The sequence below is a fragment of the Lissotriton helveticus genome, chromosome 8 (genome assembly GCF_964261635.1).
Source record: "Lissotriton helveticus chromosome 8, aLisHel1.1, whole genome shotgun sequence".
Lineage (NCBI taxonomy): Eukaryota > Metazoa > Chordata > Amphibia > Caudata > Salamandridae > Lissotriton > Lissotriton helveticus.
Genome location: NC_136069.1, coordinates 1,522,357,049 through 1,522,373,764, shown reverse-complemented (window position 1 = coordinate 1,522,373,764; position 16,716 = coordinate 1,522,357,049). Strand labels below are relative to the sequence as shown.

At 45.7% G+C, this 16,716-nt stretch overlaps 1 protein-coding gene across 4 annotated transcripts in view; it reads right to left on the bottom strand.

Moving 5' to 3' along the window:
- The window catches only part of GAB2 (GRB2 associated binding protein 2), a 555,459-nt gene that overhangs the window by 68,173 nt on the left and 470,570 nt on the right, over positions 1-16,716 (bottom strand). For all 4 annotated transcript variants that reach the window (XM_078658492.1, XM_078658493.1, XM_078658494.1 and 1 more), the window contains one exon: positions 11,271-11,490. In XM_078658492.1, coding sequence (XP_078514618.1) covers positions 11,271-11,490 — 220 coding nt within the window. The remainder of the gene's footprint in view (positions 1-11,270; positions 11,491-16,716) is intronic.

Here is a 16,716-nt window from a genome sequence, read left to right as displayed (position 1 = left end):
ATTCTTAAGTATGAGGATTTGAAAGCTTTTTGCAACCAATTCTTCGAATAGCAGCCACCTCTACACAGAGGTGGCCATCTCGAAAGGCTAGGAGTTCACACAGAGTCGCGTAAAGTCATGGAGACATAGAAAGAACCGCCAATAGTCAGGGGACTAACAGTACCTCATACGTTCAGCCACCTCATGGCTGATGGGATATACAGAGCCTCACGTGCGACCAGGGCACAAGTCATTAAAAAAAAGAAGTGGGGGGGGACGCTGTCTCCGGAAGTGACGTCACGACAGGAAGTGACGTCACGAAAGGTGCCGAGCTCCTCGTCCCAGAGAGGCCAAAGAGTGACGTCCCGCTGTTTGGCAGGGGGGACAGCGTCCTTCCGGCAAAATAAGTGGGAGGACGCTGTCCACCCGCGTGGTACCCCGACTCGAGCCCTGCGTGCGACAGAAGTCTGACAGCAATTTATGCAAACTCTCCCAAGGCACTGCCAACTCTGGGGGAAGAACAGTGTCCTAAAGGCAGAAGAAAACAAGTTACTTACCTGTAACTTTGGTTCCCCAGTATTGGTAACTTTCATAGATTCCCATGCTTTGTATCATTCCCCGTCGTCGGAATGGGAGCCTCGGTAGTATAAAAAATCATAGAAACAAAAGAGAAACCTAGGCCTAGGCCTCATCTCATTTTGTATTCTATCCACCTCTTTTTGTGAAAAAGAGACCAAACTTTTGCCAGGACCAATCAGAGCAGCCTCACCCTCTAGAACCTTCCTGAGAGAGCTCAGAGCCTCAGATTTTCGTAGCCGTTGTGCAAACAGCCACTAACTCTGTAAAAGGATGAGCTTTCCCAGGGGAGGTGGGCGGGCGCATGGGAATCTATGAAAGTTACCAATACTGGGGAACCAAAGTTACAGGTAAGTAACTTGTTTTCTTGCCCCAGTATTGGAACTTTCATAGATTCCCATGCTTTGTATCAGAATAGCTAGCAGTACAGCACCATGAACACATTTTGTAAATACATGGCATCACATAACCATAGAAAAATACATAAAGTACAGTAAAAACAAACAAAATGTGCTCACCAGGATGGAGGGATCGTAGGGAAAGCTCACCTCTCAATGAAACAGATTACGCAGGACTGCCTGGCCAACAGCCGCATCATCTCGTCCTGCAGAATCCAGGCAGTAGTGTTTCGTGAAGGTATGAGTACTGCTCCACGTTGCTGCCCTGCAGATGTCTTTAATGGCAACTCCCGAAAAGAGAGCCACAGATGAAGCCACCGACCTCGTGGAATGTGCACGGACTCTGCCGTCCAGCGGCTTGCCCGCTTCCTGATGACAGAATTGAATCGCACTGGAGATCCAGCGGGAAATGCCAGTCTTTGCCAAAGGCAACCCCTTACGAGGTGCACTGTAGGACACAAACAACTGAGTAGACTTCCGAAAGGGACGTGTGCGCTCCAAGTAAAACTTTAAGCACCGTTGAATGTCCAAAGAATGGAGCGTACGCTCCGCAGGTGTAGAAGGATGTGGAAAAAATGTTTTCAGAATCACCGGTTCATTCAAGTGGAACTCAGATGGCACTTTCGGGATGAATTTGGGATTAGTCCGAAGAACCAGACCTTGTTTAGTAAATTGCAGGAATGGATGCACTATGGAGAGTGCCTGAAGCTCACTCACTCGTCTAGCCGATGTTAGAGCTAAGAGGAGTGCTAGTTTCCAGGAGAGGAACTTTAAGTCTGCCTTGTGAACCGGCTCGAACGGAGCTTTCATGAGTTGAGCCAAGACAAGGTTGAGCTGCCACACTGGTGGAGGAGGACGAACTGGCGGATACATCCGGAATAGGCCCTTCAAGAATTGTTTAACCACCCTAGAGGACCATAAGGAAGGACCTGCCGAACTGCGTCGAAACCTTGATATGGCCGCTAGATGCACCTTTACTGATGAATGTGCCAAACCAGACTTAGCCAGAGATAGCAAATACGGCAGCAACTGATGAGGTTGGGAAGTGTAAGGATGGAGACCTTCCCGTTGACACCACAAGCAGAATCTCTTCCATTTTGCCGTGTACGTCTTGTTGGTACTTGGTGCTCTGGCATGAGCCAAGACCTCTCTGCATTCTTGAGACAAAGCTAGATGACTGAATTCTCTGTGTTCAGGAGCCACGCCGTCAAGTGGAGGGATCTCGGATCCGGGTGGAAAACCTGTCCCTGACTCCTGGACAAGAGGGACGGAATGGGCCTCAAGTGAATTGGAGGAGCTTGGGAGAGTCGCAGCAGTTCTGTGTACCAGAATTGTCTGGGCCACGCTGGAGCAATTAGAATCATCCTGCAGGGTTCCGCCTTCATTTTCTTGAGAACTCGAGGAATGAGGGGAATGGGAGGAAAAGCGTAAAAGAACGCGCTGTACCAGGCCATCGAAAGAGCGTTCCCTAGGGACCCCCGATGGTGAACCTTGCTTGCGTAGAACCGGCATTTGGCGTTCTCCGGCGAAGCAAAGAGGTCGATGGTCGGCATCCCCCAAACTGAGAACACTCCGTCGAGAATGGATTGATTCAACTCCCACTCGTGAGTCACTTCCGTCTGGCGACTCAAGGCGTCCGCCTTGACATTGAGAGTTCCCGCCAAGTGCTCGGCTCTCAGAGTGATGTTGTTGTGAATTGCGAAATCCCAAATCCGTTGAGCTTCTGCGGACAGAGTCTGCGATTTGGTGCCTCCTTGTTTGTTTACATAGTGCATGGCCGTCGTATTGTCCGTCCGGACCAGCACTGAGCGATTGCCCACTCTGGGTAGAAAAGCTTGCAAGGCCAACCGAATGGCTGTCAGCTCCAGGAAATTGATATGGCACTGCCGCTGTCCTGGACTCCAATGGCCACTGACTTGAAGCTCTCGGAGCACTGCACCCCAGCCTTCCAACGAGGCGTCCGTGGTCATCACCATGGGTGAAGGAGAAATCCTGAATGTTAGGCCTTGGGCGAGATTGCTTTTCTGAAGCCACCATTCGCTCGCTGTTCTCATTGCTGATGTTACGACAACCCTGTCGTCGAACGACCCCTCTGCTTGGCGCCATTGCTTGTCCAGCTCCTCCTGTAGAGGACGCATCCTTAGCCTGCAATGCGGTACTAATGGTATGCAGGAGGACATCGATCCGAGAAGGGATTTGTATTGGCGGACCGATAGGACCTTGCTGCGGCAGAGTAGTTGAGCCGAAACCATCAATTTTTGTTGTCGCTCTTCTGAGGGACGAGCCGTACAATGCGTGGTGTCCAGCACGGACCCCAGGAATCTTGCAGATTTGGAAGGCAGGAGGACTGACTTGTGTTCGTTCAACTGAAGGCCCAGGCAGCGGAACAAATGGAGGCAAGTAGACACGGCTTGCGAAGCGTCCTGGAAAGATGGTGCCTTGACGAGCCAGTCGTCCAAGTAAGGGAAAACTTCGAGAGATTGTCGTCGAAGGAAAGCTGCCACCGGTGCCAATACTTTGGTGAACACTCTCGGTGCCGATCGAAGGCCGAATGGAAGCACTTTGAACTGGAAATGGCTCTTTCCCACTGTAAAGCGAAGGTATTGTCTGTGAGCTGGGTGTATTGGAATATGGAAATATGCGTCTTCTAAATCCAGCGACGCCAAGTAGTCGCCTGGATTTAAGAGAGGAAGAATTTCCTGGAGAGTGACCATCCTGAAGGAGAGCTTTACGAGATAGGTGTTGAGCTCCCGAAGATCGAGGATGGGACGCCAAGTGTCTTTCGTCTTCCGCACTAGGAAGAATCTTGAATAGAACCCCCGGCCCCTCTGAGAGAGCGGGACCGGTTCTATTGCTCCTTTGAGGAACAACTGGTGGGCTTCTAGATGTAGTAATCCTAGATGTCCTGAGCGGATGGCGCCCGGAGCTCGTGTTGGAGGAAAGTCGTGAAACTCCAACGTATGGCCACTCTTCACTATGTTGAGGACCCATTGGTCCGATGTTATTGACATCCAACTGTCCAGACAAAGGGATATCCTGCCCCCCACTGATGTGATCGGGAGGGGAGGAACAGCAGGTAGAGCCGGGAGGCCGCTATTGTCGTTTGGTGTTGTCACGGCCTTGTCGCTGTTGACGGCCTCGCGGAGGGTTGCGAGAGAAAGATGCTGATTGCCCTTGTCGCTGATTCGAGTAATTGGGTTTATATGACTGGGAAGACTGCGAGGAAAAACGTTGTTGGTTTCCTCTGTAAGATGTAAATCCTCTCCCTCGTGCGCCCCTAAAGGGGACCTTGCGATAGGTGAGAGAGCCCAAGGACTTTGCTGTGTCTGTGTCCTTCTTAATATTCTGTAGGGTATCATCCACATGCTTCCCGAACAGCATCTCCCCATCAAAAGGGAGGTCTAGGACTCTGTTCTGGACCTCCTGACGAAACCAGGTGGCCTTCAGCCAACCCTGACGCCGTAAGACGGCGGAGCCGGCCAAGGCCCGGAAGGCCGTGGAAGCAATGTCCATTGCGCAGTCAATCACTTCTGCAGACGATTTCTCTCCTTCCGCCAGCACCTTCTTGGCGTCCTCCTTAGTGGGCTCAGGTAATAGGTCCACGAAGGGTTCCATGTCGCACCACATCTGGCGGTCGTAACGGCCTAAGATGGCAAGGGCATTCGCCGCTCTAACCAGTAAGCTGGCCATAGAGGAAAATCGTTTTCCAACATTATCCAGACGTCTGCCGTCTTTGTCCGGAGGAGTGGTCAACGGTGTGGACGGATTCTTTGACTTGCTTTGTGCCGCCTGAGAAATCACCGAGTCAGGCTTTGGCTGACCAATAAGGCAAGCTGGACTGCCTTCAGGAGCTTTATATTTCTTCTCCAGTCTGGGGAGGACTGGAATCACCGTGGCAGGACTCTGCATGATCTTCATGCCCTCCTCCCATACATGCTCTATAATGGGAATAGATTTGACAGAGCGTTGGTGTTGTTCCTTAAAGTCATAAAGGAAACATTCCGATTCCTCTCTTGAAATAGGTAGTCCAAACCTCTTAGCAGCCCGTTCCATCAGATGATGAAAACCCCCTATATCCACCGGAGGGGAGATGGAAGTGTCACGACCAGCAGCATTTGGGTCTTGCGGGTCAATGTCCCCCTGATCCGGGTCAGGGTCCTGTAAAGGATCCATCAAGGGATCCACTGGAACAACCTCCTCATCCGAAGAGGTATCCTGATGGGCATCGGGCAGTGGTACGGGATCTGGTGTGGGAACCCGGGCCAAAGGTGTCACTGGCGGTGGTGTGGAGGGTACCACCGGAACACTAGTAGCCGGCTGCACTTGCGGCTGTGGTGGAAGTGGAAAAAACGTAGTCTGTCCGGAAGGGTCTGACGGAAACCTTTTACGATAATCCTGAAGCATGTCCTGAAGATCCGAAATGAGAGAGGAGGGCATGGCTACCATGCCTTGTCCCAAACTCGGCGGATGTCGCTCCTCCACAACATAAGGATGTAGTTGTTGGCCACCTGCCTGGTCGAAATACTCCTCCGTGTCCGTCTCCTGCAACTTTACGTTCAAGTCCGAGGGACTATAGGCAGGTCCATAATTGTCCTGAAACTCATCCTCGTCAGACTCATCATCTAACAGCATTGTCGGTAGATGGGAAGAGACTCGTCGCGGAGACGTCATCTCCGGCGTGATTTTCATTCTCTGAACTGGAAAATGCAATTTTTGGACCGTCGACGGTCTCGTCGACGACGCCGTCGTCGTCGGAGCATCAGTTACTGTAACCGTCGACTGCACCACAGCCTTCGTCGACACAATCCTCGTCGTCGATGGGACCACCGTCGACGGTCTCGTCGACGAACTCGTCGTCATTATCATCGTCGTCGACGTGGAAGCCGTCGTCGTCGACGTCGTCGACGTAGTCTTCGTCGTCGTTGCGGCCGTCGACAGCGGCCTGCTAGTCGTCGTCGACGTGGAAGCGATCATCGTCGACGAGCTCGGAACCTTGAACGTCGACGAAGTCGTCGTCGTGGACACCACTACCGTCGACGAGCCCGTCGACGGAGCCACAGAAACAGCGGGAACTTTAGCCAAAGTCACAGCCGTCGACGTACCTGGTGTTCTCGTCGTCGACGGACGCTGTTTTTTCTCCGGCCCAGATCCTGACGTGCCAGTAGAGTGTTTATCACTGGGCTTGATCTTTTTGGACGGAGGAGAAAGGATCACCACCTCCTTTTTGTCCTTTAAGGCTGGCACCACTGCTGTAGCCTGTCCCTGCCTCTCCTTTACACTTTCGTGAGGAGATTGAAGGGGACCAGCCCTCTCAGACCTGTCAGAGATCTTGTGAGGGGCTTTAAGAGGGGGCTCAGATGTCGAAGAACCAGGGGGAGACCTACCCCTCTTCTTTGATCTTTGCGAGGAAGCAGCAGACACGGAATCCTCCTCATCCGAAGAGAGCACCTCCTTGCGTGTCTTCATCTTCTGAAGCCAGGTAAGTAGCCGGCCTTCTCTGTCCCGAAGAGTCTTGTTCGAGAAAGTCCTGCAGATCTTGCAGTCTGTGGCCTTGTGGTCAGGATATAAGCAATAGATGCAATTATCGTGCTTATCCTCCACAAAAAGACGTTTTTTGCCACAAGAGGCACAGGACCTGAATAAGGCCTTCTTCTCCTTGTCAGACATGACGATTTGAAGCAGAAACTTGAAGAAATAAGTAGAAAAACAGTGAAAACTGAGCAGAGCTCAGTGGAGACTCCCTAGCACAACGTGCGGTAGAAAAATCTGAGGCTCTGAGCTCTCTCAGGAAGGTTCTAGAGGGTGAGGCTGCTCTGATTGGTCCTGGCAAAAGTTTGGTCTCTTTTTCACAAAAAGAGGTGGATAGAATACAAAATGAGATGAGGCCTAGGCCTAGGTTTCTCTTTTGTTTCTATGATTTTTTATACTACCGAGGCTCCCATTCCGACGACGGGGAATGATACAAAGCATGGGAATCTATGAAAGTTCCAATACTGGGGCAAGCCAATGCACCCCTTTGAATAAATGTACATAAACTGCAGCCACCTGCACAGGGATATATATACACAACCTTCAACAGGGTGGAGGTCACTATCACACTTTCCAAAGCACCGACAAAGGATGCACACGTGCTCCTAGAGGTTGGTTAAGCTGTTCAGACACAGTGCCTTAAAGAGCAGCCCTTTCTACATGCACACAGCTCTGCCAGGTACCTGCTGTGACGAGTGCACCTTCTGCCTTCCTTTCCCCAGCACTCAGGTTCTCCAGTCTCTCTCCAGCAGTCCATTAACCAGCAGGAGGCTCCCAGGCAGGGCGCACCCTGCAGGGAGGGGTGTGACTCTTAACACTGCATTTCATATGGATCAGGCGAACAGTGCATTCATTGTTGTTTATTCATGCACTGTAATCACACACACAGCAGTTCCCAACTCACAAATACTCCTTTTAATCTACCGCACAGGGATCAAAGGATGAGTGGGCAATGCCAGAATTCAAACAAATTATTTAAGCTACACACAGATTTCAACTTGTACATTAATCAACTGAGCTCTCTTCCCATATTCTATCTTTTTTCAGTCTTATTTGGTTCTGGGTCCCTGAATACCAAATCGCCTTTAGGGCCGGCAGGTGGTTTGATTTAGGGCGTGTTGTGGTGCTGTGCATTGCTAGGGCTGGGACCCAAGCGCAGTTCGCAGTTACAAGGCAACTCCTTCACAAGATACCACCACCTCGGTTTGTATGAACGCCCCTGTGTAGAACCGGTCTCAATAAAGAGGCCAAGGACTGAATGAGCACGTTATAGTCGGTGGTTCTCATGAGAGCCAGTGCCAGCAGGGCGGCAGCGACGGTCAAGGAATGAGGTTCCATCATTGCAGAAAACTAGAATTGGCCATTCAGCAGTATGGATTGCATGAATATATTGGGGCATGTGCTCATTCTGCCCCCGGACAGCTGAGACCATGAAACCTAAAGACAACGTTTTTTTCTTCCAGGATTTTGAAAACGAACTTCTCAGTCAGTGGTGCCACGCGTTTCACAGGGTGAGCTACAACATATGCTGGTGTTAACACACAGTCCCTTGACGTGCTCTCGTGCGCTGCCCTGCTGTGTAATTGGATGACTGCCACTACAGTCTACCAATCACAAGCTAGCTCATTCACCGAAGGGCAGAAGCCTTAGCTCACGGCCTCTTTCTGCAAGTTTACACTGCCTCATGTGCAATGGCTCAGAATCTGAGACTTTCTCTAATGTAAAGGTTCTATGAGGGCAAAGTAAGGCTGTATTGAGTATAGCGAGTCCAGGAATTCTGGCCTCACTTCCCACCCTTTACTAACACACACTAACACACACACACAACCTAACACACACACACACGCACTAACACACACACACACACTAACACACGCGCTAACACACACACTAACACACACACACACATTAACACACACACACGCACTAACACACACACGCACTAACACACACACACACACACACACACACACAACACACACACACACACACATTAACACACACACACACACAGTAACACACACACAATCACACACACTAACACACACACACACTAACACACACACACATTAACACACACACACACTAACACACACAAGCACTAACACACACAAGCACTAACACACACAAGCACTAACACACACACACTAACACACACACTAACACACACACACACACACACACACACACACACACACGCACTAACACACACACACTAACACACACACACACATTAACACACACACACACACACACTAACACACACACACAAAATCAAAACTCACACTTCAAAATCAAAATTCCCTCTCGAGGTCTGACTTGAAAAGGTCATAATGTGTAAAGTCTCAAGATGTGTATATGTCTTTATTCAGGTGTTTCTATGTCTTGTATGTTACCAGACTGCTAGTTAGTTAGCAAGAATAAAGGTAGGCATAAACATTGTAAAGAGCCATAGACTCTAAAAGGATACAAACTGTTAGAACTGTCTCTTCTGTGACTGCAAAAGTCACTTCTAGATAGCGCCTGGTGATGAGGGTTAGGGCTCTGGGCCTCGTCCGTCCTAATGGGCCCATCTCAAGAGAAATTGTAGATCTGGGGACGACCTCTGTTAACAAGATCATCTTCAAGTCCTCTGTGAAGGACAGAAGGCTAGATACCTCCCTGAGGTAGATGCCCAATGAATTAATAAAGTGTGCACCCTCCTTTCCGCTTAACCTTCCCACACGACTGGCATGATCAGCCTGGAACAGTCCAATCCCGAGTTTCACCCTGGGATATACAACAATGCTCTTAGGATAACAAATGATATGATGGTGTGATTAGCATGGATCAAAAGGTTTGCTGGGGGCATGAGGAATATCTCTATTTATGGATTATTCTAAAGAAGAAGTTGGGAGTCCAATGACTAAATGATAGGATGATGGGGATGTATGATGTTACAACGCGATCAAAATGATTGCGGTACATCACAACGCATCTTTTACAACGCAAGTCGTTACCACGACTTGCGCTGTAGGGTGCTGGACTTGGGAATAGTAAGATTTACTATTCCAACTCCAGCCTACGTACAGTAGGGAAGGTGTTGGAATAGTAAATCTACTATTCCTTAGTCTAGAGCGCCCTCCAGTGCAAGTCGTGGTAACGACTTGCGTTGTAAAAGACGCGTCGTAATGGCACCGCGGTGTTTTGACCGTGTTGTGAAGGATGTTTACCGGATGATCAAGTTCGGTCCTGGATTATCAGATGATGTGCCCATATCGCCATCTGTTGAGGAACCGCTACAACACATTTTTTTCTTATGCCCATTGGAACTGTTAGAAGGCTTTGGTGGAAGGCTACTAAAATGAAACCAATATAATACCTCTAGATACTGTTAATAGTTAACGCATGATACTCAAGAGGAACTCACGGTTTGCAATACACAGGTTGAAAAGCCTCTGATGTGCCCAGGGGAGGGGTGAGAGCAGTTAATAAAGTTAACAAAGGGCAATGGGATAACAATGTGTGCTTACTTCTAGCTCTTGACAGTGCCGCAGGGTCTCTCTCTAGAATAATGATAGAGAGATTAATAGTATGAGTTTTATTATTTAATGGGCATGAGTGTTATTTAATGAGTACGAGTTTCATCTCCGATATTTAAAAACGTGATGCGTGTGACAATATCTACATATAAAGTTGATAGTCTGTAAAATGTGATGGTTTAAAGTTAAGCAGTAAAGACAAAGAGGATCAAGTTTTCAAAGTAATTCAGCCCATTTCTCATGAAAACATAAAAAATAGGCATACAATTGTAAATGTGATCCTCCACTAGGAACCAGTGGTATGAGGTCATACACATTTCTCTGTTTGAAGCATATTCCGGTTCCCTGTTTTTGGGATCCTCTACATTTTTACATCTCTTTGTAGATGCTCCAGCCTGGACTTTGCTGCAGTAGCCATGTCAAAAAACAGAATTGGAGACCAGTACAGATCCAGTTGGTATTTTGTAAGCAGCAGTGGCAAGATCCTAAGAACCATCAAACATATGATGTTTGTCCTTCACTTGACCTTCGAGGATTGGTGGAAGAAGGACAGGTCAACATTGAACCATACACCTTTGAAAGCCACATTTAAAATCATGTTAAAACCAGTAAACCTGGAATCATCTCATGTTGAAGTGTGAAGAACGAAGTGACTTGTTCACAACATACAAAATGCTATTTGTAAATGTATTCCAAGCCTTGACTAGTCTTTCTACAAGGCAAAGTTCTGCCAGTGAAACTACTACATGTGAGTGGACATATAATGCTTGTACACCATTTTCACATGAATAGTTTGGATCAAACATGTATGAATCATTTCTATGTATATCCTCTAGTCTGTCAGAATCTTTTCCATGGCTTTGCCTTTCAGATAAAGAACTGAGATGAAATCCCTTTGGGATATACAACTGGGGTCAGCAGACCATTTTGTTGTTGGTTCAATTCTGTCAAAATAAAAACATATCTAATACCTCATAAATCCTTAAATGTGCATACATACATCTTAAATACCTATAACTGTGCTGTTTCCCAAAAGTGCATTACAGTTACAGATTGAAGAGCAACCTCATTCAAATCATTTGCATTCAGGGTTAGTAGCCTTTTCTCAGACTGACAAATACCACCAATATTAAGCATCATGGCAGATTGTTTTAAATCAGCAGAAGCAGCTACATAAATCAATGCACTCTATCATTGGTTTAAAGAGGTGGAAACCCACAACCTCAGAGAGACGTTTGCTTGAGTATGACCTGAATCAACTCCTTACCTTGTGTTTTCAGTTTTTCTGCTCATGCACTGGTGCAGGAAGAGATAGTCCTGTGGGGCGCTGGCCGACAGTGTGGATTGGTGTATGTGGTTGGAAGGCGCGTCGAAAGTGAACAACGTAGGCTGGCTGGAGTGCGCTGGAGCTGAAGACTTGCGTTCCCGCAGTAAGAGCTGGTTGGAGCTGCTCAGCTCTGCAGGGGATGATCGTGGACCGTGGCTCACTAAGGGGACATTTTTCATAGCGTCAGTATGGTAAAGAATAAGACAGGACTATGGTAAGAACTCAACATACAGAGACAATATCAAGCAATGTATCTTGGAAAACATAGTTCCTTACATGACAAAAAAATGTTTTCATTGTCTATGAGGTTGGCATGAGGCTGGCCGTCATTTAAAATAACAGTAACAAAAACAACAACAACTATTATGATAATTTGTGCCATTATCATTAGATGTTTAGTTAGCATAAATCTATAGTGACTATCAGAAAGCTGTAGATTTTACCAGTTAAATAATTCTTTTATTGCCAGTTTTTATTGCTGGCATAGGTAGCCAGATCAGATTTCTGAGAGCTGTACAATAGGTTACTTTTAATCAACTAATATTTATGCACAGCGTTATGCAGTTACTGGACATGGCCATTGCCTGAACATCTCAAATTAATTAAGTATTGTTTCAAAGTTATACCACTTATTAATTATTTATTTTTCCCCCAATTTTCCACTGCACTGCTATTCCGGTAAAGACATAAGCGAGTGTTATATGTAACAGCAAAAACATAATACAGAGATATCACATGGACTTTTTAATTAGAGAGAAACATTAACCGGATCAGCATTTGGAAAAGTAGAGAAATCAAAACATGGAAGTGAATAATTTAATATTATGTGAGGTGAAATCGAAATAGATGAGCTTTCAAAAGTTCCTGAAGGTGATCAGCTGGTTGTGGCCTGAGTGAGGGAGGGATGTCCATGCACTGGGTGCAGCTCCTGTGAAGGACTGTTCTAGCATCAGAGATGTTTTCTGATTGGTTGTTTCCAGGTGGAGTGTTTGTTTTGGCTCCAGAGGCCCTTGTTTCTTCTGGATAGTTTGAAAAGTAATACTATGTAAGGAGGGCTACAAGGGTCACACAGCCGTGTCAGTCAAACATCTGATTAAAAAAATTACTCTAGCCGGGTCACGTTCCTAAGGGGGGCAGATAACATCACAGCGAAACACTCACCGAAAACGCACAAGCAGTCAAACATGTGGGGGACTTTAGACCTCTACCTATCATCACATAAACCGCCATAGGCGCAGAACAAAGACATAACTGAGGGCACACTCTGCAACCTATGCGTTAACAAAAAGCCCTGCACACCTCTCATCTCCTACTCCTATCTCTTTACTGTTCCCTTAGGGTCCGGGGCGAGGGGCAGGATACGGGCGAACACAGATAAGCGAACAACGTGACACAACGTCAAGCAGGACTTGGAACATGTACGATGGAATCCGAACTTTTAAATACCGATCTATCGAACAACCTCAAGAATACGGACTACCGCCCCCCTCTCTCTCTCCCTTTCCCCTTTCTCATTCCCTTTCCTTCTTCCTTTTTCTTCCTCCGTCTACTTTCTTCTTCCACTCATGTATAATCCTTGCTCCATGTAAATATATATTTTTTTATATACAATAAAGAATTTCAGAAATAAAAAAAATAAAAAAATTACTCTAGCCTGGATTGCGAACTAAAGTAATGCTTCAGAGACTGATACTATGTAGACACTCACCTTTTTTGTGAAATCCTAAACCTCTTCTTTGACAGTATATCTTAAATCCAAAGGTAGATCACTCTTTGTCAGAACTGGGAATAACTGAACTCTTGCATCATGTGATTTAATGTAAAACACTGAGAGCCTCATTCATGGGTTTTTTGCCGTAGGGCAGCGCAGCAGGCCTTGCTGCTGCGATTCATACAAAACCCTTTAGATACACACTATGTACAGCTTATATATTTTGAGCTTTTTTCACAGTGTCATGTTCATCAGAAGGATGTTCTTGAGTAAATCCAATTTCCACACGAAAGTTTATAGTAACCCAAATCTTTTGGACTTCAGAGATCTTTTATTGTAGATCTTTTTCTGTTTTCAAAACATCAAATTCTGTCCCGCAGCCAACAATATCCAGGGCAATAACATCAATCCAATGGTCCAGGTTCAAGACCAGACATGTACTCATCCGTAATGTGCCCAAAGTAAGTAGAATGCTAGATTTCTTGATAAAATCGTGCCAGGTCCGTATGTGTCACCCCTTCAGCGTCCGATTTAGTATACCACCATTGGATTGATGTTATTGCCCTGGGATATTGAGACACGGCTCTGAGGAAGGAATCAGGGCGGTCTTTCGACCTCCCTGATGTAGGACGGCTGAGCTTTTTATTAGTTCACAGAGAGATAATCATCCCTGATGAAGTCACTAAACCCGACGAAACACGTGTTGGCTACTGGAAAGAATTTGATGATACAAAACCCAAATCAGAACCCATCATTTGATTCTTGCCATTTCTCCAAAACTGCTTTTCTTTCGTACATCAAACCAGTCACTACCGTATTCTCGCCAATATCCTTAGCCTGCCAACACAGTACACTCTATGGAATATGCAAACCTAGCTCAGGATGCAAACCCATATTAAAGGCAGATATGAAATCGCTCACACCTTTATTCTCGGAATCTTCAACTATGTTGTGTTTCTTCAAAATCTGCATACGCCTCTCGTGAGAAGCATGCACTGACCTTTTGCCTAGCTCTCAAGATCTTAGACCAGTTAACTTCCTTCTTAAGCACCTTCTTTTTCAAATGCTCTATCACTGCTCTATACTTATGTGGAGTATTATTATTCACAACTCTACATTCAGTCCATAAATCACTATGAACAGCAATCTCAAATAGTGTGTCCTAATCAGCCCAAAAACTTTCAAAACTGTTGTTAATATATGAATTTCCTTATATCACTTCCAAGGTTTCTCTCATAATTTTGGAAAATTTGTCATAAAAGCATAAAGATCACCTCTTGTCCAAGGCACATCCACATAATTCTCTCCATGTACTTGTCTGAAAGGAAATTCTGCAACTGCCTCTAACTCAGAATCCCTAACGGACCCCTACGTTTTCTCTCCTGCCTCTGAAGCTTTTCCTTAGTTGTAACTTTCTTCTTCTGCCTTTCTATGTACTCCTTCAAATCCCTCGATCTTTAATGTGAGGTCATAATGTTACCAAACCCCAATTCTTCTATTTCCTCAGTAGTGAAACTCATTTTATAATTTCCTTACACATTCCTCATTTTACTGATGTCAACCTCACAATCCGCAGCTAGTTCCTAAAGCTCACCATGTGCCTCATTTACACACAATGCTGCTTCTCTGATTAAATATCTAATTTCTTCCACATTTTATGATATCAGTCTGTTTAAATCATTGTCCATAGTAAATGTCTCCAAATTAAATCTTTAAATGGCTATCATTAATATCACTCTCTAGGAGGCTCAGCAGAAACAGCAGCAGACATGTAATCTGAAACTGGAGAGACAACAGAAGAATCTCTGCTGGTACTTGGTGAAGTTGTCTATGTTTTCTCAGCTGAGGCACTCGCTGACACATCCACGACTACAGGAGCGGCCAATCTCTGTGCCTGTATTCCCGTACCCTCTCCTGCTGCAGGTACAATGAGTCCCTGCACCTGTCTCAGGATCACATCAGTATCTGGAAGAGGTCTGGAATTCAAATGATTGTTTAAAAAGTTATCCTCCTCACACAAATACTTTTCTCGACTCTGCTTTTCTCTCTTTCTCCATCATCGTCTTTCTTTTTGCCTGTTGTTTCTTTGACTATTTCAGGGAGAATGGTCATTCATTTTAACATATCCTCCCCTCCGACACCTCTCTCGATGATCCGACTTTTCTTACAACCTCTGTCTAAATGAACCCTTTACTTGCTTCTTCATTTTCCACCTCTACTTGTCTGTAGCCATTCGATCCAATGTATTAAATGCCTCAAACTGTGTGGGTCTAGGTACAGGCTTCCTCTCATTTATTGCATGTCTCAAGAAATCTATCTTTCTAATGTTAAAGGTATCCTCCAAAGGAAATTGCAAATTCTCGCCACCAGAGGTGGCAGTCGTGAATGCAGGTTCATATATAAAGCCCAACATTCGTCAACATCTTGTCCGAATGAGAACACTCTGTAAGTATTTTCTGTACCTCCATAGCAGGTATGCTTGGAGCTTTAGGCTTTTTTAACCGAAAACCCATTATTCTCCCTCACAAGATTCCAAAAAACACACAAAACAAGCTAGTGAACAACAACCACCCTAGTGCGCTTTGCCAAAAGTCAGCCAACCCACAGTGATACTTTGACAGCAACCAACCAATGACAGTGTGACTCTGTAGTGATGTCACACCAATCCCAGCACAACTCCTTGTTTGACTAACCAATCGTAGTATATGGAAAAACAATTGCAAGACTTTCTCAAAGAACACACACTAATAAACCTAAATAAATCTTGTCTACTCAACCTAAATGAGAGAAAATAAGCAAATTAGAATACACGAATCTCACAAATGACAGAAATAAGACTAGCGCCTTCACAGCACTTCTCAAACTCAATTCACACTAAGGCAGACTCCTGTCCAGCGGTAATCCACTCCTGGCTAGTGTATTTACTCCAGTGCACTGAAGAGTAAATAATATCAACTTAATTAGAAATGCAAACCCTAGAAAGAAAACTTGGTACTTCAGAAAAAAATCCTATCAGTGCGAATGCACCGCTTAGCAAAACACACTACCTTTAAAGCAGTCAAGTTCATCAACAATATCTCAAGATCATGGATTTCAACGTATCTGACTACCAAACCAACCAATAATAAAAACAAAACTTATCTGATGCAAATCACAAATGAGAATAAGTACATCAAATTTAGTGTTCAAACCACTATCTGAACCACAAATCAACATCACATAACTAAAAACGTCAAATGTAGCAAAACAATCCATCACGCAACACAGACCACAACACCTCAAAACACACCAGAACATTCTGAGTCACCAAAATCTTTCCGCCCTATTCATACTCACAATCCTCTCTGTTCAGGAATAGCACTGGAAATCAGGGACTTAGCAAAACCCATCAGGAAAATATACACTGGAAAATCCACTAATACTAAGTACAGGGCAAAAACATACTTTCTAAAGAAGAAAGGAGGTGCTCTCAACTTGCATCCATCCTCTGCTATCAAAATCTGTGGGTGCGGGGGATCCGAAAATGTAACACCTCAAAAGTTGACCTCAACAGGACACCTACGGGTTGATGACACTTGATTTCATGAGGTAATGTGTCCGGAGGTGAAGCACCTCCCAACACAGCAAAATACAGTAAAATTAATATTTTCTGCATTCTCTGTACAACTCTGCATT